The following is a 23,121-nucleotide window of genomic DNA, read 5'->3' as shown; positions in this document are numbered from 1 at the left end:
AAATGTCCCCTATTTTTTTAAACATCATTTTCCGCCGGGTTAATCACGCTCTTGTTAACCGTTGCGTTTTTCTTTAATTGGTCACTGAACTAGACTTTTTAATTAGGAACAATATCATGTGTAGACTAACGGGCATAGTTAATTCACGGCATTCTTAAAATGAACGGACTGTAGGTGATTAAATATTCTAGAAGTCACCTGAAGTAAAATACTGAACATATTATGGCTCAGACACCGAATTTCGTTTGTTTTACTGCGAGTGTCTAGACCATCTTTATTATTACATCCAATGTCGGAAACGTTTAAAGACTACCCAAATAAATTTATTTTATTACAAAACTATGTATACTCAAACCTGTTATTGTGCGGCCTATTTAAACGATTTTAAATGCATGTGTTTAGCTTTGTGTAAGTTATCCATAAATAAAAATAAGTAGATATGATCTTGCACATTTATCTTAGCTACCAAAACATATACGTATACGATCGTCTAGTGAAACAACAGTCGTCGTAAAAACTGATCAGACCTTATGCTGAAAAAAATCTGTACGAGTGCAAGTTGGTATATTCAAGTGACGAGAGTGATTTTGAACTAATTTGCTATAAAAAAGTTCGCATATTGTTAGACTGTTCTATCTCTCTTTCTGTTCGTCGACGCTGATACCCTTTTAGGGCTGTCACAGCTTCGCTGAAATGAGTTCGCGGAAACAGAGTGCTCTGCGAACTATAATTTTAGACTACTAAGGATAATGGTTATACATTTGTAAGAGTTTGAATTAATTTCTTAGTGAGACTTATTTACGGTGCCTTATATTCACCTATTCACCGCTTAAAAATACATATTTATTGTATTGCGAAAACTATTTTATAGCATTTCGCGAGGATTTTCATCATTTTTATACAATTTATATAATTCAGTCTCTAACCATCGCACAAAAACAGGTTGGAGTAAACTACTTTTATTGATGCTGAGCATAAAATAATAGCGTCTTAAGGCAATGAATATGGCCTAAGTTACACAGCGCCCCCTTCTCTTGTAATCATTGGCCCTGATTGCGCATGCGTGCTACTGTCCGCACTTAATTTGAATAAATAGCTGGTGTTGAATTACCAGTTGATCCAGCCCCATTGTGCTATACGGTTAAGACTGGTTACCAGGCTTGTTGAGTTCAAAGCGCCTACGCAACTGTGGGCGTATGCTAACCTGTGTCCCGAGGCTTGCCTAACATAATTATAGCAGCCTATAAACTGTTGGCGTAAAGTATGTTATCGGTCGTTACTCAAACGCTATAAAAGTTATTTATCATATTGAACGCACATGAGGAAATTATAATTTTTTAAATAATAACTTTTAATATAATAACACAAACGCAGGTAGATTTTGACGTCTATTTTAACAAAAAAACATTTCGAAACGTAGTTTGTTTTGTAAATTATATCACAGAAAGTATGTTGTCGCTATTGAAAACGCTAATAAAGAACATATATATTGCATTTATTATTGATAATGGAGATAATTTTTTTTCGCGCCAATTTTTGCAAAAAAAACACATTTTCACAAGCAGTGTGTCATGTTTAATTATATCAGTCTATAAGCTAAGCTAACCAGCAACAAAATCAATGTTAATATAAAAAATCTCTTTAATAAAACACTATGAATATTGTTTCACATGATTGATGATGATGATGATGAAAATTTAAACTTTGTAGTAAATAAAACAACACCAACAACAACAGTTTTTGGCGACAATTTTAGCACAATCATCCTAAAACTTGGTTAGTCAAGGAAGTTATGGCAACCTTTAGAATAAAGAATATAATATGATTCTTGCTGAAGATTGCTAAAAACAATAAATGCACGTAAAAAAATTACAATATTTTTAAAATACATTATATTTAAAACGGAAATAGTTTTTTGCATCGTTTTAAGCAAAAAATGTTTTTTTTTCACGTGGTTTGGTATGTCCATAAGTATGTATATTTATTATTAATATTTTGCCGCTATAAACATATATAACAGCAGCTTATAAAAAAAATTTAGTTCTTGATTAACAATGCTCTTTATGTAATATTCAAATAAAGAACAATATTAACTTCTCCCTATTTTGTATTATTTTCGAAGGTAAACCTTATAATAATTAAAACACAAATTTGAAGGGACCACTTTAAGCCGTTTGAATTTGTTCATTGAATTCTCTTCCGCATAATGTGCTCCTATTAGAGTCATTCGCTAGTAGAGGAGAGTCACTATGGCACCCCGCTGAGCATGACGTGTGAACATTTTAATTGGACAGAGTCGTCTATTGGGGGACGACCCTAAGCTAAACAGAAATAGGATTATTGGAAACTGCGTACTTAATGGCACGCGTCAAAGCATCAAACCGGAAATAATAACGAAGTCGAGTTCATCTCAAATGTTTGCCATATTTGTACAAAAACAATTTATAGCGAAAAAAATAAATATGTCACTTTGTCAATTTTTTTCTAGCATTCACTACGACAGCTACGTCAGATTTGAAGTGCTCGGACACTAAAGACGCTAAATGTAAAATTCTTTGCTGTAACTAAGTCGGCCGGGAGCCTTGGCTCAGGCCGCCACATTTTTACTACGACTTTGTGCGACTTTTCAAGTTTCTTATACTCTCTAGGCAAAGTGGAGTTAGACTTTAAATAAATGGCTTTCACCTATATATTAAACTCATACATCCGTTTATTTTTTAAAAATACATATTTAAAAAAATATCAATGAACATTAATTTCATAGTTCCCGTTTAACGATCTAAGTTACGGCGCGGTAATATTTTCATTTAATCTTTAAATTATACATCTCAATAATCTAATTGAGATACCACGCCATTCTTTCATACATGTGTTTGACGGTAAAAATTATCGCTGCGAGGATTTCTACAGTATAGATATTTGCTCAGTTTTCATAATAAAGACCCTGGGAAATTACTTTAAATATCTGGGCGTAACTTATTAACAAGAAAAAAAAATTACATTACGAAAAAACTAAAAAACAAAATGAAAAAAAAAACAGTCGGAGTTCAGATAGCAGCCGGGGCTTTAAGATTCTGGACAGGAAACCAAGAACCGGCGAGCAAGGCTCAGGACGTCCATAAGATGAACAGATGACCCTGTTAAAGTCGACGAAAGATGCCGGATACGCTTCCAATTTGTTCTATTTGAAATTTCTGGAGGAGGCCTTTGTCCAACAGTGGATTACTTACGGCTGAAATCATGATGGTGACAAAAACGTATTACATTTATATTATACATTTTTAAACTAACATTTTATGTAAATTACAAGTCATTCTTATTCAAATGCATACCTTTAATGTAAAGGTATTTAATTAGTTAACCTCATGTTCCTCGAATTCGTATAAACACGGTAAGCCGAGCTACACACATAATAAAGTGTCAGAGCGTTGTTTTAGTGAAACGTACCCGGCCGCAAGTGCATTTGTACGTAGGTGCTATTTTCGATGATCATAAGTTTCTTTTATTACTTCCAAAACGGTAAAAAAATTATTCACGTAAACAAACTTTTTACGAGTGCATGTCAAAGTATGAGAAATGTCTTTATTTGTGAGCAAACGTCCGAAGCAACGTGTTACTCCCACGTGGCTTTCATGTGCCGTGTTGATAAACATTGTGAAATAGAAAAGTCCATACACGTACACACATGGATGAATAAATTATGCAATAACATGAATTTTAAAATGGACTATTGTTTAGTTCATTACAAGTACATATCGTTATGGAGGCGGCTTTGATCAGTAACTAATAGGTAAATTATAAAAGATATTGTATTATTATATTTTAGGTACAATTATTTTTCTTCTTTTCAGCAGATAGACACCCGCTGTAAAGCAAAGGTCTCCTCTAAACATCACCACGACCCCCGCGACCTTGACAGTGTCGTCGGTCCAACCAGTAGGAGAACACAGTGACTACCTCCTCGTGGTCACCACTTGAGAAACTTTTGGCCCTAATAGCAACATCTTCAGATACTGCAGAATTTTGGATGGCGAGTGACCTCTTTTTCAAAGTTGGAGTTACCTATTCGTTCGATTTGTCCCGTATATATAAAATCGTCTACAACTACGAGCGTAGCACTTGCGACAATTACTGGAGCAAGCTTAACATGAACTTTAGAGATCAACTTCATCTTGTCCACATTCATTTTAGGTACGATTATTACTGACTTATTCGAAACCTGATTTTTTTTTTCAGAAATAACTTTTCATAATAAGCCAGCTCTATCGAAAAATATGCTTCAGAATTTCTGATCTCTTCTTATGTCTCTCGCTTCAGGATAAAAAAAAATTTTAGCCCTAATTAAATATTTATATAATATATATTAAATATATATTATAATATATATAATATATATTAAATAAAATATTTCGGAAATTTACTGTAATATTATAACTTCATTTCGCCTAACCTCCCATAAATTAGTCTGGGTTTACAATTTAATACCAAATTATTTATTTTAATATTTTATATTGGCCGATTGATATTTTAATTTTTTATGATTTTTTTAAATTAATAAAAGAAAAATCGATAAACTTAAATATCCTAAAAATCCTTATAGGTGTTCTGGAAAAATAAATGTTTTCGTAACTAAAATAGCTTTGTTTTATCCACATGTATTTCAAATAATTGTAAAATAAATTAATTAAAATTACTTATTGCCAAACATTTCTATTATATAATTAGTTATTACATAATGAGTATTATTTTTTAAAGAGCTACAGCAACGGATTTACTTAGCAAATGTAGTTTATGCGTTTCGACCTGTTACATTATCGATGAGATAGCGTCCCTCGCTGAATGATTGTAATAAAACGATCCATATTCTATTTTAGAGCAATGGATATTATCGCTTCCTTATCACAATATACCACGCCTTAGTATCTACAGTTGATAAATCTGACAATATTTACTTTAAAGGAATACAGACGGTTCTGTAGATCGATAAAATGTCAATAGAGAAACCGATAAAAACACATCTAGAATTTTCTCGGCAGTTAAGGAATATCCAGAACTGGAAATATTGACATGAGTTTGTTGTGGGCTGTTCTCAGGTCAGATCTCCATCGGGAACCATTAAAGTTGAATGATGCATTTAGAGGAGAGCTCAATCTGATTCTAGTTTCTAATAAATTGAACTCTTCGTACATTCTTCTCATGACTTACACAAGTAATAATAAAGTAAAGTAAATGTAAATAGATGTCTTGTACAATTATAAGTTTTATTACTTCGATAAATACGTAACAATTATGAAGTTTTGATATAAAATATTTGACGTGTGCTTAAAACAAAGGAATGTAAAATTTCGGCTTACGTTCTATTTCTTCATATCCTGTGAAGTTATAAATACATGAGCCAACGGCATTACTTGTATAAAAATGTAATTGTGTAAAAATGTGATCCTACACAGATAACATACGGATAATGAAAATAAACGTATAATATTTAAAAATATCAAATAAGCAATCCTAATCATTGCTGCTGTATCATTGTGATAATGTTTTTGCAAAGAATTATTGATTGTCATTTGATTATAATTTACTTTAAAATTGGAACCTTGCAGCATTACCAATATTATTTCGCGTGAATATAAAGATGTCTGCAGCAAAGATTAGGGAGCCGGGAAAATAGTGTACATTGGAAGCTATCCAAGTTATGTTATATGGTAGTATATTTCCTTCTCAAACATTACCTATAATTCTTGTGTGACTCATTCTTTTGACACAAAGTTTTCGTAAGTCGAAACCGGAAATATTAAAACAAAATGCTCAGCTCATTTTTAAATAAAGAACTCTCTCTATTTTTCTGATTTATTTGAACATTTACTAATTACAAATTGGACGTACGGAAATTATAAGTATCATTTGCACAATTTCATTAAACTAATCGTTATAAGTTTAATGTTTATTTCCCTTCATTCATCTTTTTTCAGGTTTCTAATACTTTGCAAAAGGTTTTTATGCAAATATTAATAATATAAAACGAGGCTAAAATTTTTTATGCGCGTTTGTTAGTTTACGCGCTTCTAGTTTATATTGATTTTTAACAACTGCAATCTATAAATATACAATCACAAAATTAATTTTACATTAACCGATTTCACAAATCACCACTCTGAAATATGTCACATATATTTATTTTCTCAGTCGTATTCCAGACTGTTTAATAATTTGTGACAGTATAAAGTCGTAAGTGATTTTTCAGTACATTCCTATTCAATAACCGTGGTAAAATAGTCAATCATCGAGTGCCTTTCCTTAATTGAAATACAATAAAAGAACTAGTACAGACAATTGAGACGACGTATTATAGTGAAGAAGATAAAATGTTGCATCACAAAGAATCTAATTAAGTGCGCGTTCATTACATGTAATACAACTTAAGTCATTGCTGAAGTATGCCTAAGTATGTATAAGATACGATAAGAAAATTTTGTCCTGTTACACAAGCTTTTGGATAATATAGGTCATCGCGCTATGAAAGTCGCGGCCCGTGATGCAGTCATCCCGAATAAGCTCGCTATGCATTTGGCACCTTTCAGTGCTTTCAGTTATTTAATTTAGTTTTTAGTATATCAGTAATATCAACGAATATTAATCGACTTTCTAAACTATAATTATGAATGTAATAAATCAAACGAATCCATTCAAAACATCCTGCTTCAGATGCAAACCGGTAAACGAGAGCTTAACTATTATCGCACCAGTTCTTGACAGATAAGAAACTTGAAATGTTGGTAACCTCTAGCTAAACAGTTACATTCAAACTAAGCTAATAGACGCGGTGCAGCAGGCACAGTTGCTCCGTGAAGTTGTGAGAAGTCATATCTTAAAGTTAATAATTCATAGTTTCGTTAGTACAAGAAATAAAAAAAATTAAGTTTCCAACAACTTGTTCAAAAATTTTAAATAAATCATTTATTTAATATATAAGCAATGCTACATTATCTTCATATTATCGGATATAAAGTATCTACTTAATAGTTGATATATACATTTATAATAATCATCGTATTAAAATTCAAAGAAACATATCTGCGATACGCTATCGAACACATGGAGACCGGTGACCTTCACACTACTATGATGTCAAGCACTTATGTTTTGAAAATAACTCTAAACTTACCAGCTTGTTTTAAGACCATTAGTGTTATTGATTGTAAGATGTTCAGCGACTGAAAATCCAAAATAAGAACCTGTCTCCCCGTGCTTTATCACTGGAATCCTTGGCTCCAGGTTAAAACCGGCAGCTTTATGCAAAATACACAAAAATAAAACATTCCAACACGCGACCTTCAAAGCCATGATAATGTTCGTGACTATATCGTAATATAATTTATAATGTTGCACAAAATCACTGTCCACCAGTTATATTTTTGCACATCGCGGTTTTCGTAAACTATAAAACAAAATTAAACACGACTAGCAACGAGACCCCCAGCACGGTTGCCGCTCGCCGGCTGAGTATTCTGTGTTCGCGGTAAAGTTTTGTTACGTTTCTGTTGACTCTACATACTTTACGCACTACAGCGCGAGCGCCCGTGACAGAGGCGAGTGAACTCATAAAACATCAGACGAAGAATAATCATAAGCGCCATCTAGCGATGCTATATACCAGTAACCTTGAATCTAATTATCTCACTATTTGTATTATTATTAAATAAGATATTATAATACAGTTGTTTCGTAGAATAATATATATTTAAGCTGGTGACAAACTTTGCAGTTTCTGTTTTCGATTTACGGTGGGTGCTGCTATGTATTTATAAATTAATTTAATTTAGAGTTTGCAAACCCATCTTTTATAAAAAAAAACTTTTGAATTCTCGAAGGTTTTATCGTGGCTTAATATAAGGATAATTAAAGGTGTCGTTCAGTGTAAAGTAATAAATCGGCGTACCGACTATAAGAACTATTATTAATAGTTCTTAGTAAATTTATAGGAGAGGTTACAACGTAATGTATAAACTCTACCTCCAAAATCCGCGAGTTCGAAAGAGTTGTTAGCGGAACCAAACGTCTTTGAATATAGTTAAATACTACACAAGTTTAAAAATATTGCATAACCTTGTACTAGTAAACATCACAATATCTAAATACAGAGCCATCTGTGGCATGAGTAGTGTAAAACAAAAGGTGTGTACGTTATATGCATACATTTAATTTAATTATTATCACAATTCACGGATTATCCGATAGATGTCCGAAAAAATGTTATTATGTAAAACGTTAATACCAACATCTTGTTTATAAGTATACCATACAATATTTAATAATATAAAATTCCGAAATGTATGTTTCTCATTATGAATTGCTCAAATTTCTTTGCTCAGCAATAAAGGTTTGAAGTGATATTAATGTTGGCAACTGTCCGAGTCGAGATACCGCCCTCGGATGGCTTTGATTCATATTGTTTAACATCTCTAGGCTAGTTTTGATTGGTGTTGGACACTGTTAGCCGTTCTAGCTTTACAGCTTGTTCGGACTCAGAGCTCGCGGATTTCGGATCCGTGAGCTAAGAAATTAAAAAAAATCGAAATCAGTTAAACTGGAGTCGTCACAGTCACTACGGGTGCTCCGTAGTTCGAGTTCTAAGAGATATGTTATTCGGTAAACCATTAATAAATTAGTACATAGCGGCTCGTACTCGGGCCCTTGCGTTTTTCTGTGTAAAACGAGGAAAAAATTAATTACAACTACATTCAACCCTTTTAACTTCTAGTGAAATAGTTTTTCAAAGTATATATAAATTGTAATCTCATATTTTACTAAAGTTTAATTCTGTAAAGTCTAACGCGCAGAACAGACCACGGATCAGCAAACGCTACACAGGTAGTCTACTCATTAGGTAGACAGATGGCCTTGTTATTTGTGGAAAGATGCTAGACGACGCTTCCAACCGGTCCAATTGAAAGTCTGTGGAAGAGGCCAACGTTTTACATTGGAAATCCTTTAAAATAATAATAAAATGTTTATAGTATTATATATTTATTCAAACAATTTTTATTCTTATACAATGTGTATTGTGTACATCGACGACTACAATAATGACGAATTGAATGCTGGTGGCATTTTCTACCAGTTAAGCGTTTGGACGGAGCAGAACAGATGTAAATCAAAATGAGAAGGAAAATTATAACAAAAATGAAAACTCTCATTATATGTAGGTATAATATAATAACATCCAATAATCGTAATTATTTCATCAACTTGTCAAGTATTAGTATCAAACGAATAAAAAAATGGATTATTTTGGAAAGTTTTCGTAATAATTTACTGTCATCATCATGCAATACATACATGAAACGAAAAATAAAAAGCTATCTACTTTTTACAAGGGTCAAAGAAATGAAAATAACACAAATAGTATCATATCAGTTTATTGAAGATAAAACACAAAAAGTGAAGAGAACATCAATCAGTTTCTGATACACGAGTCAATACATTTATGTAGGAAATAGATACAATTTAATCCATTGGTCAGTCACTAGTCTTTTCTACTCTCTCCATTAAAAAATTACATCGTATGTCAAGTATGAACTTTGATTTATATGTAAAAATTAAATAATATTAAATACTGACAATTGTAAAAGATTTATTGAACCCCTAGTGATAAAATAGTAACAACATTTAAAGAAAGCGTTACACTGACTTTAAGAGCTTAGAAATGTTTGAAGGCTCATTATTTATTCCGCTTTCCTTGTCGTAACGAATCTACAACGGAATTGCGACCAGCAAGGGTCCAATGAAAGACCTCTAGGTTGCAAATTCGTAACCAAACCGTTTGATGTGACGGAGCCCATGTCGCGCCAAGTGAGTTTTTTGGATATCACAATACAACTTGAGAAACGCAAGATACGCACTCGCGTGTATTGTAGTACCATTCAGTGTTGGTAGTGACTTTAAGGAACTGGGTGGAAAGTGAGCTCGGTCTGTGAGTGAGCGAACAGAAGATTCAACTGAGAGTCCAATCCCACGTTGAAAACTTTTATTAATTTGGCTGAAGATTGCCCCGGCTCTTTGCGAACAAGCGCTGTTCCTGACACCTTCATGAGATGCACTTCGGAATCCACCGATCCCCCACCCGTTGTTGCCAACTTAACATGGCAAGTAACATCTACTTGAATGTATTTCTCAACCGCCTTGCCTTTCTTCCCTGGTACATCTATGTATTCGGTTTTTTCTTCGATCTGCGGTAAATCAGCCCGGAAGACACTGGCTTCGCCGAGTAAACCCTGATAAGAAAACAGATTATCTGTTATAAAACGCTATTTAAAATTGGACATGGGCCAAAAATACTAACACACTCCATGTTGCACTGTTGTAAACAAATAAACATTCCGACTTTGCCCAGATCTAAAAATAATCTATTAGATTTGGTTGGTAGCCAACAATGTATAATGGAATGTTAAAAAATATTTATTTACTCACTCCATTTCCGGTAATAGTGAACTTCATATCGGGATGGACAGCACGGGGCTCCATACCAATACCGTCGGGATGAGAGTCAGACCAAAAGTAGTTTTCAGGAGCGTTAAGAGAGTCTGGCTTGAAGGTAATGCGTTTCCCGTAACCCATGCCAACAGATTGCAGCATCAAGCTACGGCCTTCGAAAAGATGACGCCGACTGTAGGCCGGACGCACGCGATACGAGAAACCGGGAATTATGCGGGGATCGACGTATGTACCTAAAAATATCAAATGTTTTGTCATAATCGTCGATAGAACGTCTAATGTTGAATTTAGGCCTCCCCCATAGACCTCCAAAAGGGCCGATTGGGAGTGGCCAGCATTTTCCAACAGGGTCGCCTGTCCATGTTTTGGGTGGTCGTCTTACTCTATGTTTATTTGGACCGTAGAACAATTTTGTACGTTGTATTTATTTATTAACTGTATATTAACAAGACATGAAATCACATTAAATAAGCAAAAAATAGCGTAATTGGTGAACCACCTATTGCAAAACGCATTTCTTCAAGACGACAATTAGATAAATTTGATTTAGAAAGAAAAATACACCGGGTGGGAATCAAGCGATGTGTTGGAGCTGGCCGTACAAATATTGGAAACTAATTAAAATACAACATTTTTTTTACTTCTTTTCAACTGTTAGACGCCCGCAACGCATAGGTCCCCAAAGACCGAAAACGATTACCGGTCTTGGGCTGCTTGCATTCAGCGACTTCCTACAGTCTACCTACTGGAAGGTTTAACCGCGCCGCGTCTACCGGTACATGGTCGCCACTCGTGAATCTTTCAGCCCCATCGTACACCGGAACTGCGTCGGTAACCTTGATTATTCCGCTGACCTCGTCATTCCTGATTCGATCCCACAGCGAAACACCGAGCAAAGCTCTTTTCATTCCTCTTTGTGTGACCTAGAGCCTTTTTATAAGGTCCACTGTGAGGGACTATGTCTCGAGATCAGCAAATTATCACTGGCAAGACACACTGGTAATATATATTACTATTAAATAAAGTAAAAAAATTAAAAATATATGTACCTATAACTGGAAGTTCATATCTCTCCAGCCCTACAACACAATACTGACAAGGAATGTCTTTAATGTCAGCTCCATTGACGGTAATCCTCCGGGATGAAGACTGTATGCCAGGTTTCAATTCATATCCTTTCTTCAATTGCTTGATGCCGATGGCAACATTGATGACTCTTAAAACTTTGGCATTTCCACTCGTTTTCTTAAGGAGAGCAATTCCAGTAACGGGCACTAATTTGGTTGCTCCGTCGTTTTCATACCACTCCACTTTACAAAGTGTGTTAATCTTAACTTTCTTCTCTATGGTGCCTTCTTTGGATATTGTTTGCTCCAACTCAACTTGATTCTTCTGAAATTTAAATAATTACAGCTTAGTTAGTTTTTTTTTCCAAACTTTCGGCTGTAGCAATCGTAATTTATTTGTAAATAAGAAATGTAATATGTATAACTTTTTGTACAAGGTAGTAGAAATTTACCTGTTGTTGAACGACTTCCAAGATGCCTTGCGGTTCATGGTTAGCGTCATAAATGGTAAACTTGTCCCCAACAGAAACTGCCTCAATCTCAAACAAGAAACCTTCAGGCCTCGAGTCAGTCCAGAAATAGTTAGTATTGTCATTAAGCGTAGAGTCCGTCGGTTCAAACGTAAGACGACGGGCAAATCCACGCCCGATAGATTGCAGAGTCAGAGCCTTCTCTCCAAATAAATATCTCGGCTTCACCGACAGAGGAGGAGCATCCAAAGCCTGGAAAATTAAAAATTAATTTATTTTCTGCACAACAAAAAAATTCAATACTCATTACTGAATTCTCTATTTTATTTTAATTTTAATAAATATTCCTCGATAACTCAAATCTTTATTTTCCGTTATAGTTACAAATTTTAAAATAACTTTTTTTCTTAAGAAACGGCCCAAGAATGATTATTTTTTTACATGCAACCTTGATAAGTAGTACAAATGAAAATTATTAAATGAGTTGATTACAATTTTAATTGTAAATTTTTCGGTCACAGAAAAACGATAAAGTTGTGGAAAAATAACCATTTACAGACCAGTTATTTTGAAAAACAACAAAAGTTACATGAAAAATGGCATGGTGCCCTTATGAATGATACTTATGGTTTACCTATTAGAGACATAACATGCTGGCGGCCAGAAATGTCACTGTCCTCCGCGAGGTTTCTTGAAGAACAATCATTGTATGCGAACGCCGCACTGGGCGTGGTTCTGAAAAACTGGACGATCCACATACCATCGCCTACAACGGCAAGTGCAAACAACCAGTGGCGAAAGAGACGCAAGTCAACAGTGTTGGTCGTTGATGAGATTTGTCGCTCTGTAAATTTCAGCAACGGACACCGCTACTCACTTACTGACTCCCCACTAATCACCAAATCGAACTGGGCCGCTGAAACCGACTAGCCTAGTCAATGCTTGAACTTGGACGCAATAGTAATAAGAATTTAACAATAAACAACTACAATCACTACTTTGGCAGCATCTTTTAACAGTTTCGTAAGGTTGCCATTACAATTGCTTTTTTATTACTTTTGCAACACCTACATCAATATCACAAACATTTAACATCAAGCGTATTGACAGCGCATTTATGCATCATAATTTTGCAATAAAACAAACCGAAGTTTCGAAACATTCCTTGTGACATCATTACTATTATTTACGATGACAACCTTACTTGAATAATTCAGAAAAAAAATCCAATTTATATTATACTGAGGGGGGAATCCAAAACAGTATTAATTAAACAAACAATGGTCAAATAATAAGCATAGCGAAAATTCTAAAAAAATAAATAAAAAATATCTTTTTATAATTAATTAAATGTAACGAAATTAAAAGTTCCAGAATTTTCGCGTATAACATTAACCTTTTTGTATGATTATTTCGGAAACAAACTCACCATCCTCTCGATTTCTGAAAAGAAGAATCATACAAAAATGTTTTTTCGAGCTTTGATTTACCACTGTCAGTTTAAAGTCGTTAAGTTTCAGCTAAAAATATTTTTAAATGAAATAAATAGTTGAAAATACACTCATATGTTAAAAGATGACTGAAATGTAAAAATATACAAGTCCAAGTTCAATGAAAAGACTGTAAAAGCGTAGCCGTTTCTTTCGCGGTCCAGTCGGAAAATTTTGCCCTTGATTTATATGGATCTTCATAGTTTTTCTTTTTTTTTTTTTTCGAGACATGTAAAGTTCACATGGTATACAAAAGCTTTCTGAACGTATACAGACTGATCGATGAACAAGCCACATTAAATATTTTCGAAGAATTGTCGCTAGAATTTGTTTACGTTTAAAATTATGATTTTATATAAAGTTTAATGAAATGTGGAGGATTGCGTTTACTGTGTTAATTTCACTTTGCAATCATCAACACTTCTGCGAAGCGAAACAATTGCGACAATTCTTGAAGGTGCAACGAAATGAGAGTCAATGTTTTAATTAGTTGTAAACAAATATTTTCCTCACCTGCATTGGTCTTATTTTGTATCTGAAGCCAGTTCTCACTCTTGGATCGATGTAAACACCGATAACAGGCATTTGATGAAGGGCGGGTTGAGGTACGCGGTACACAGCGGGAACATCTCCCAAGGTGCTCGCGTCCAATACGACCTCTTTGTCGTACACGCTGGAACTCCAGTAACCTTTGCAAGGGATCTCGGGCACTTCCTAAAGACCAAAAAAATCGATATAATTTGATCAAATTCTTTTGAAAAAATATTTATCGCAAGATAAAAATAAACGAATAAAAATTTCAATAAATTTTTTTTCTTCGTATGAATCAATCTGTAACTTAAAACTTACATCAACTGTTTCGCATACAAAGATGTCACATTCTTCGTATAGAACGGCAGCTAGCATGTTCGGAGTTAGAATATTTAATAATCTAAATAATGACTACACTCGCTGCCACTACGAGATGGAATAAAGAAAGCTCGCCTTGGCATTCATTGTGCAAGCCATATGTCATTATTATTTAAGACTACTTGCCAAGAAAAAAGTATTACCGTCTCAGTACAGTACTAATATAAACGACGCAATAATAACCTGGTTTAGCTCTCCAAGAACGCATTATCATAACTATTGGAGATATCTCTCCTGAGTAAAGTTTGATATCTGAGAATCATTCCCAGTTAGTTTTATTTCTCAATAATATGTATTATTGATTTATTATTTAAATAGGTGATACGATAAAATATCTAACATAAATTTAAGGAAATACCCTGCATTGATTAAAAGTGTGATTAGATATAGGTCTATAAGTCTTCAGTATGTGAATGTATGGGTCATTAGTTTTCGATTAATGTATGGTATATGCTTTCCAAAAATCAATGAGTTTACAAATAATAGATAACGCAATGATAATATAATAAGAAAAAAGTGTTTTTAACATTAATCATTGATTACCGTCTGCCCATCTAGACTTTATACTGCCACAAGTTTACGGCATGTCGCATTCTAATATGTTTTTTTCAGAGTGGTAATTTTTAAAAGGTGGTTGAAAGTAGGTATAAAAGCTAAAACTTTCAAATATTAAAAATCTAAGACTTATGTCTACACAATACCGAACTTCAAAACAAACATTTCTTCACAGAGTCGTCTATTTGACGTTAAAGGTATTTCTAGGGTTAAAGTTTGAATTATTTATAAATCATGACTCGATTTATGTTTCCCTGTTTAACCGGGGGATTTCCCTAACAAACCAACAAGTTATTTTATTTCATAAAACTGAGGCAAGAAAATAATATATCCTTACGATAAAAAGCATTTAAAGTAGATAAAGAATTCATGTTGACCTTAAGAAATGAAAACTTCATAGAGAATTATTAAAAATCGGTGATACGTTGCTGACGCAAATCGTCAATCGCGGCAAATTGATTTAATTCGAATGCGCTGTAAAAGCGAGGCGTTGTCCGTCCAGGAGATCGATCGAAGTCTATTTGTAGAACAAGCGTACGGCGTAGTTAGTCGACTGTACTGAAATAATGTGGAATTTATTTCTGTAACATCTATATGTTTTTCATTCTTTATAGAAATGATGCTGCTCCAGATTTGCATGGGCTTCGTTTCCATTAGTGAAACCTCAAGATATTTAATATATGTTCGTACGTATAGGAATCAACCGCTACCATTTAAACCTTACATATGCTTCAGTAAATATAATAGGGCCATTCATTGTAGGATGTCGCCAATCCAAGTCGGTGTGCGTGGCATCTCATTATCGCTATCCGTTGTTGTATGTTAAACCCAAAACGTTTTATTTATATATATGTAATATTTAGCTTTATTTACAGTGATAAGTGGTAAAACTACTTGTCACTTAAAACGTTGGTTCCATTTTTATTTTGTGCAAAATAAAAAAGCGGAAGTCAACATCTTCATTTATAATTTTATTACACAATTTTTCTAATTTATGTTTTTAATTTACTACTAACCTGATAATAAAATTTAATTAAAGCTTTCTGACTTTTCGTAAATAGAAAAAGATGATAAAAAAATGTCTACTATCACAAATTGAGATGTTAACTTCTTATCAGTAGCAGTAATAAAGTATAAGTAATCGGTAACATGTATGTGTATACATTTCCTATTTCTTTTATCATTCAACCGGCCTGTTCTATTTTATTTTTTAATGAAGTCGAACTAACGGTTGCGATAAGACCGCTTTTTTGTACTTTTCTTTTCGTCTATTTCATTTATATTATATACAATGTTAATACAATGAAGAACAGATAAACAATTTTAAGGCAAAAGTAATATTTGAATGCAATTTACTGTTTTGTAATTAAATACATAACGACATGGCAGTCCTAATATAAGTTAAGTTAGAAAACGGGCATTATATCAAAATACTAAAGACATTCATGTTTTATACTCGTTCATATAATTTCTACAATTGAGAGGTTTCAATTACCCGGAGGGACCGAAGTCAACCGAATTCATTGTCATTTGTATAATCATAAAAATCTCACTTACCGGCACGTCCAACTCCGGGAATGCTTCTTCCCCATCACTCTCATAGTCACTTGGTGCTGGGATCAATGACTTAGATGTCACCTCAGGCTCCTGCAAGTTATAATTCTAAATATATCTTTCTTTAATTTTTTATTAATAATTTCATCGATCAACTTTTACTATTAAGGTAACGTACACAGGATGATAAAATATAGATGCAACAGATTTAGAGGGATGAACGTATTGCTCATTTGAGGTCAATTAATATATAGTACATTCTCCAAAAATCATTCGTACCAGAAATAAAGTAATGAGAATATGGCAAAAAAAACGTTTTCAAAATTTGGATAACTACGTATTAAAATTAATTATTATTAACCGTCTGTTTCTATAGACGGTGTACTGTCTGAAGTTACTTGTCCCGTCGCATTCCAATAAAAATAATAATTAATGTAACATAATATTAATTTTTTTTTTTATTGGAATACATTCAGAGAGAGAGAGAGAGAGAGTGATCATGTTATATATGACAAATGCGACAAATAATCTGTTTTCACCCCTATAAAGCTTTAACTACCTTCATATCGATAATATATTGTTTCATATCTATTAGATATTATGTATTTCATAAATTTATTTATCTAATATAACCCGCTATACACATTACGAGTCATTAAAAACTTTTTTTACATGGATAATAAAACGGTATAAACATCGTGTCACTCTAATAATAAATACGTAGATGCCGTCTTTTATTATCAGCTTAGAAATTGATGTTTATTATGAATAACAATTGACAGTAAGAAATATGGTAAATAAGGTCAATTGCTTATTATTGTATATTTAACATTAATAACATCGGGCCTTGACCTATAAACGAAACGGAAATAATAAATAATAGATTTATTTTTCTTTGAAAAAAAAAAACTATAGATTATTGTGACCGAAGAAATTCTTGATATACGATTATAACATTGAATAACGTCAAGGCATTTTGGGACGAGGTCACAATGGCCTCGTTAATTTTTAAAGAAATCGTTTCACGTCTTTTTTTATATTCATCGAAAGGACTACACTAGAATGTTCTTTGACAAATTTTTTATCTATAAAAGTTTTATGTTATAGTATATATATATATATATATATATATATATATATATATATATATATATATATATAGTATGTTATAAAAGGCGAATGAAAAATTCTTACCAAATTTTAAGTCTCTAGGATATTTCGTAATGAGGTGGAAATCTCTTGTAAAGAAAAAAAATAAGTGTTACTAAAATTTCCATCGCGTTACAAATTAAACGTAACTAATAGAGGTTATCACGTGGCTGTATGATAATCAGTAGGAAATAATTTACCTGAGCGGATGGTAAAGTCTCGACCAGAGCGGGCTCGTCAAGCGTGGTTGAGGTACCGGCTAGACGGGCACGAGTAAGATTCCACAATCTTCGTAGAGCCAACGGAGTCTCCTCTACTTGCAGTTCCATTGCAGGGCTGGCCAACATTTTCTTCAATTAGTTGAAAGCTGTCCAAATAAAAAATAATCTTTATCAAATTGCTACTTTATTCTTGCGTAACTACGTTATACATATAACTTAAAAACCATACATTTTATAACACTTAACAAATTACAAAATACTAGTATAATCTGATGAATTACATTTCCGTTCTTCGCTATATCTACCCGATGGTACCTATTTATTAATATTAATATACTAAAATTGGTAGCTCTTGAGGACATCTCCATACAGTATTGTTGTACACTTCCGTGTACAGTCTCTTAAGTCATCATATAATAAATTTCTTAAGCAACAACTTTAAAAAAAACTTATAATTATGTAAAGTTGAAGTTATTTTTTTAAGGTGATACAGCTCAGGAATGAATTTCTTTACTACTGTATCAAGGATATTGTAAAAATATCCTGGCAAAAACCCATTTTTGTTCTTTGTGGGCTATTTATTAATCAGGATACGTTTGGTATTCTTTGTAGTTTAGTAGATTTAAGTTGAAGGATGCCATAATAAGGAAGCTCAATTTGATTCTATTTTTAAATCAAATTGGGCTCTTCTGGCATTGGTCTTGCGACACACACAAGTGGTCACTGTAAACGATCCTATTATATCAATAAAAAGAAACGAATTACGTAAGCTATTTTATCCTCAGCTATATAGCTGGTTGGATACTGAGGTCCGATTTAAATAGCGCTATACCTAGAAAAATTACTGGATTAATTTCGGATTCGCCTTTTAATGGCGAAATCAACAACGCCATTACTTAAGACATTAGGTTAAAACTTATTAATGCTTTCTAACAAAAGATCTCACACTCTATCCTGTAACTATTCCGATTCCATAATTATAATCGTGTATAGGTAATATAAAGAAGTTATTATCAGTTTTAAAAAAATTTCGTCATAAGATGGCGACGCCAGTGTGCTAAAGGAGGAAAAATCACAGAGCTTACATAAACGCATGGCGTAAAAACGTTTAAAACGATAAAAAAGGTAAATAAGTCGCCGTTATTAAGACATGACTAATAAATACCGACACATAAAGACAAATGTTATGAAAGACCTAACTTAGATTTGTGTGGCAAGAAAGCTTTTTCAGAATATCTTAAATTCAAATTTTTTGTACGGTTATACTTAACAAATCAATTGTTTAATATTCTTGTAACTTAGATTTTTTACTACAGGCAATAAAATAATGACAAGATTCATAAAAATTCCGATAACCCTTAACTCATTGTGAAAAAGCTATATTAAAATATATCATAAAAGCTTGTGAAATGACAAAGGACATTTTAAACCCAATTAGTATAAATTTAACTTCAGTTAGGAATTTTTAGGAATCGAATTATACATGTAAACGTCAACGACAGATGGTATTTTTGTTTTTGATTCGAATTTTGTGTTGCTCATTCACATAAGGATTTAGCATAAGTGAATTGTAAATTGGACATGCTGCTTTCATCATCATCATCAGCCGTAGGACGTCTTCTCCTTGACATAGGCCTATCCCATTGACTTTCGAAAAGACCGCTAGGAAGCGGCCTTGCATACAGTATCTTCCGACGCTCTCAGGTAGGCTCTCCACTTTGGAGGACATTCTCGCTACGATTGATGGGATATGGTTTCCTCAACCCATTTATTTACTTGATGCTATCACGGTTGCTAACACGGTTAAATAAGATATACAGTAAGGTCGATAGAAAAAGAGATAGCGTCTGTTTATTTCCAGATGTTCTGTTCTATTTAAAAAAAACCGTCTAGGTAAAAACCGTCACCGTGCCGATGCCTGTCTGGGACGTAACAGTAATGTCTAAGGATTACTGTTTTTTGAATTGAGAGTTCCGTAGCATCGGTCCGTTTGCGTTAAGAAAACGGTGAATAATCATTGTAGGGGCCGAAAGGTTGTCGTGTAGCGACCACGAGCCGATAGACGTGGCGCGGGTAGGCTCCCCATTAAAGAGAACAGTCGCCGTCGCTATCTTTCAGAGAGGCATATGCCTTGCAGTGATGATGAATCATTGTCCTCAGTCCTTCGTCGAACTAATCATATATAAGTGGCTAGGGCGGCGGTCATTGTATTGTTAATACGAATGGACGGTGGCGAAATTACTAACACATACGTTGGTCTCATTGGCCCGCATGTCCTCGAATGTCTTAAGTAGGAAATTAAAACAAAACGACATTTGGCCGAAAGATTGTTTTTTATTATTCAACTTATGGGTTATAATATTTAATTTAATAGAAATTAAACTATTATATAACAATATAATCTAACGTATTGTATATAAGACCATCGGTGATAGCCGAACTCACGGATGAAGTTGGGCATTTATGAAAAAGTAACTCGCAGAAAACTCATGTTTTTGGAAAAAAAGGGGAATGGTGGAATGGACTTTTTCTTACCACTATTTTTTAAGAGACGCTTTATGTCTAAAGTAAGCTCTCTAACCACCGTTTTATATTATTTAATTGCTACAAAAACAACACTGGTGCTGATAATGTATAATATTGGCAGCGAAAATTGTACGTATATATTATATTGTAACCATGTATTTACTTAAAATTATTATTATTCAGAACCAAGACTGAAGGTGACGCGAACAATACCGGGCGTAAAGGTTTTATTCTTACAAAATATTATGAAACATCGAATTATTATAAATGCACCAAAAACTTGAGTATTTTGCAAAAATACACAATGTTGTCCCATGAACTCAAGAAAGTTTATTAAAAAAATCTATGCTAATTATATGTAAAATTATTGCAATGAAAAAAGTAAATACATTTTATATAACCTGTTATTTTTACGGATGTGTCATTATCGGGTAGACAATAGAATAAATATACGATAGAAAAGCTCTACTGAAACTGCCTTATTTTTTAGAAAATAAAGACTTGTCTAATAATTTAATTTTGATTGTGTTGGTTGCAGTAATACTACATAGAAATTTAACGACTTAAAAAACCCAAGTTTTTTATTGATTTTTTAGGGTAACTACTACGTGTCCTTATACATATAGTCGGAATTAATTGGTGGGACCGCCGGTATATAAATAAATAATAAACAAATTTTACGCACATACGTAAAGTAATTATACGTTTTAATATTTATTTACTTAGATATCACGTTTCGTTTCCACTAATTTCGAAATTCATTGTATAACCGTTAGTAATAAACGGCACGGAAACGCGTTAAAGCGGAGAACAATAAAAAAAACTGATAACGTTATATATGTTATTAACATTATATTCGAATAAAATATTTGTTAAAATAGTATGTCTGTGAATATACTGTTAAAATAACACATTAAATTCATAGCTTCATTTTTATTTCTGAAAACTAAAATAAATCTTTTCTAAATTCTAAACTATCTACACAAAATGGAATCGATATCTATTGGTCAGTTTTGACTATGTTACAGAAGTAGGGTGACCTAAAAACCGTATATAAAGTGAGTACATTATTTTAACATTTTTACTTAAATGTTCACTCTGAAAGGAATATTTTAAGGTGTTTACAAAATTTATAATCATTTATTTTGAATTTCATAAAATTACGAAACAACGGCAAAGCGAATATTTCAACAGAAATTATTTGCATGTCCACGTCATAGCAATATTAAATGTTAGTTTGCACAACTGTTATTTATTTCATAGTATTTTAAAGACATACTATTTGATAAAATAAGTTTTAACATCCTAAGTCGTTCAGAATTTTTAAAAAAAATCCTTTGTGTCTTACGGTTGTACCTGATTTGAAAAGGACACGAATGTAAACCCCCACAAAAAATGAACCCTCCTTGCATTCGAACAGGTAGGCACATTTACCATGAACCTTTAAAATTGTTAATCTACCTCACCATAAATATTTTATACGAATATTGGTATATATATTAAAATATTACATATTAGAAAATTCGAAATTTTAAAATAATGTTTCCAAAAATATATACATATACATACAGTTTATATCTTACAAAACATTAAAATTACAATCACGAGAATTTTCTTTATTTCAAAACTAAAATATTCCAACCAAAAATTGAGATTCACTTATTGAAAGTTGTTTTTATTTCTAGTATATTACGCGACGTCGAGAGAAAGCGTTCGTGCTTGCATTTCAACTATGTCGGCCATTTGCTTCGACCACTTCGTTAACTTACTAGAACATTCTTTGATTATTAAAAACAGTTTATTTTATCAAACTTTAACCTGTATTTTTTTCATATTTCTATAGACGCAAATGACCATGCAGTTACAGGAAACTTCTTTTTTACCATTTAAGAAGGGGCTTACCTTGACGACAAAAATCAGATATTGTATGCTCCGCACAGGCCTGCGCTTATTGTTGCAGTGGATAACTATTGGTGTGTCTGTAATACAAAAAAGTTGTCACAAGTGCAGCGACGGTTTCGTAGACGTAATTAATGATGCTAGGAAACAAGCGTACTGCCGGGGAACTCGAACACAACTGAACGATCACACAACGTTGAATGTATTTTAAGCTTGAGTAATCGGCCCTCCTCGTCTGCAAACTGCTTACAGGAAGGGGATGACAGTATAAGAAATGAGCGAGATGGCTGTAGGGCACGTAAAGTGTCCATAAATTTAATTTATTTTATCCCAAGCAAGATAAAAGGAAGTTTTCTATTGAAATTGATATTTCAATGTTCCTAAGATATATCAAACAGTTTATTACAGATACGAGCTGAACATATTTTTTTTAATTAAAGTATATTAAGACTAATCTGTACTGAATCAATAACTACTTTTTAAAAAAATGTAATTGTTTTATTTGTCAAGATAAATAGCAATCATATAAAATAGACACGAGTTAAAAAAATATCGAAAGATAATAAAAATAAAATCCTACTTTTGATTTAATCACTACTCTTTTCATTTGCCTGTTTAATGTACGTCAAGATAAAGTAAAAAATCACACTTACTTATCAATGGATATTAAAACAAAGTTCTACTGAATCAATTAGAACTGTTTTAATTTAACAGTTTATTTTACTTCAAGATACGGTATTCAAATATAATCACAAAAAGCGGTCTTCTGAAAAATTGCGATTTCTTC

General features: G+C 32.9%; 2 protein-coding genes across 3 annotated transcripts in view; both read right to left on the bottom strand.

Moving 5' to 3' along the window:
- The window catches only part of LOC137933222 (integrin alpha-PS1-like), a 109,285-nt gene extending 101,731 nt beyond the window's left edge, over nt 1-7,554 (bottom strand). For both annotated transcript variants that reach the window (XM_068777077.1, XM_068777078.1), the window contains exon 1: nt 7,166-7,554. In XM_068777077.1, the coding sequence (XP_068633178.1) occupies nt 7,166-7,344 (179 nt within the window). In that variant the 5' untranslated portion in view covers nt 7,345-7,554. The remainder of the gene's footprint in view (nt 1-7,165) is intronic.
- A 1,849-nt stretch (nt 7,555-9,403) lies between these two features.
- Nucleotides 9,404-22,520, bottom strand: LOC137933207 (uncharacterized). Its single transcript, XM_068777052.1, has 8 exons — nt 22,338-22,520; nt 17,889-18,055; nt 16,543-16,632; nt 14,035-14,235; nt 12,014-12,283; nt 11,544-11,886; nt 10,471-10,727; nt 9,404-10,274 (listed from the first exon to the last, which is right to left on the bottom strand). The coding sequence occupies exons 2-8, from the start codon at nt 18,033-18,035 to the stop codon at nt 9,942-9,944; spliced, it is 1,641 nt and encodes a 546-aa protein (XP_068633153.1). The 5' UTR covers nt 18,036-18,055; nt 22,338-22,520; the 3' UTR covers nt 9,404-9,941.
- Between the last annotated feature and the right edge of the window lie 601 nt (nt 22,521-23,121).

This window comes from Battus philenor, unplaced genomic scaffold (genome assembly GCF_028537555.1).
Source record: "Battus philenor isolate CCGP_79_NKW_IND1 unplaced genomic scaffold, ilBatPhil1.0.hap1 SCAF_13, whole genome shotgun sequence".
Classification (NCBI taxonomy): domain Eukaryota; kingdom Metazoa; phylum Arthropoda; class Insecta; order Lepidoptera; family Papilionidae; genus Battus; species Battus philenor.
Note: the sequence above shows the minus strand (reverse complement) of the source record. Positions and strands in the feature narration are given on the sequence as shown.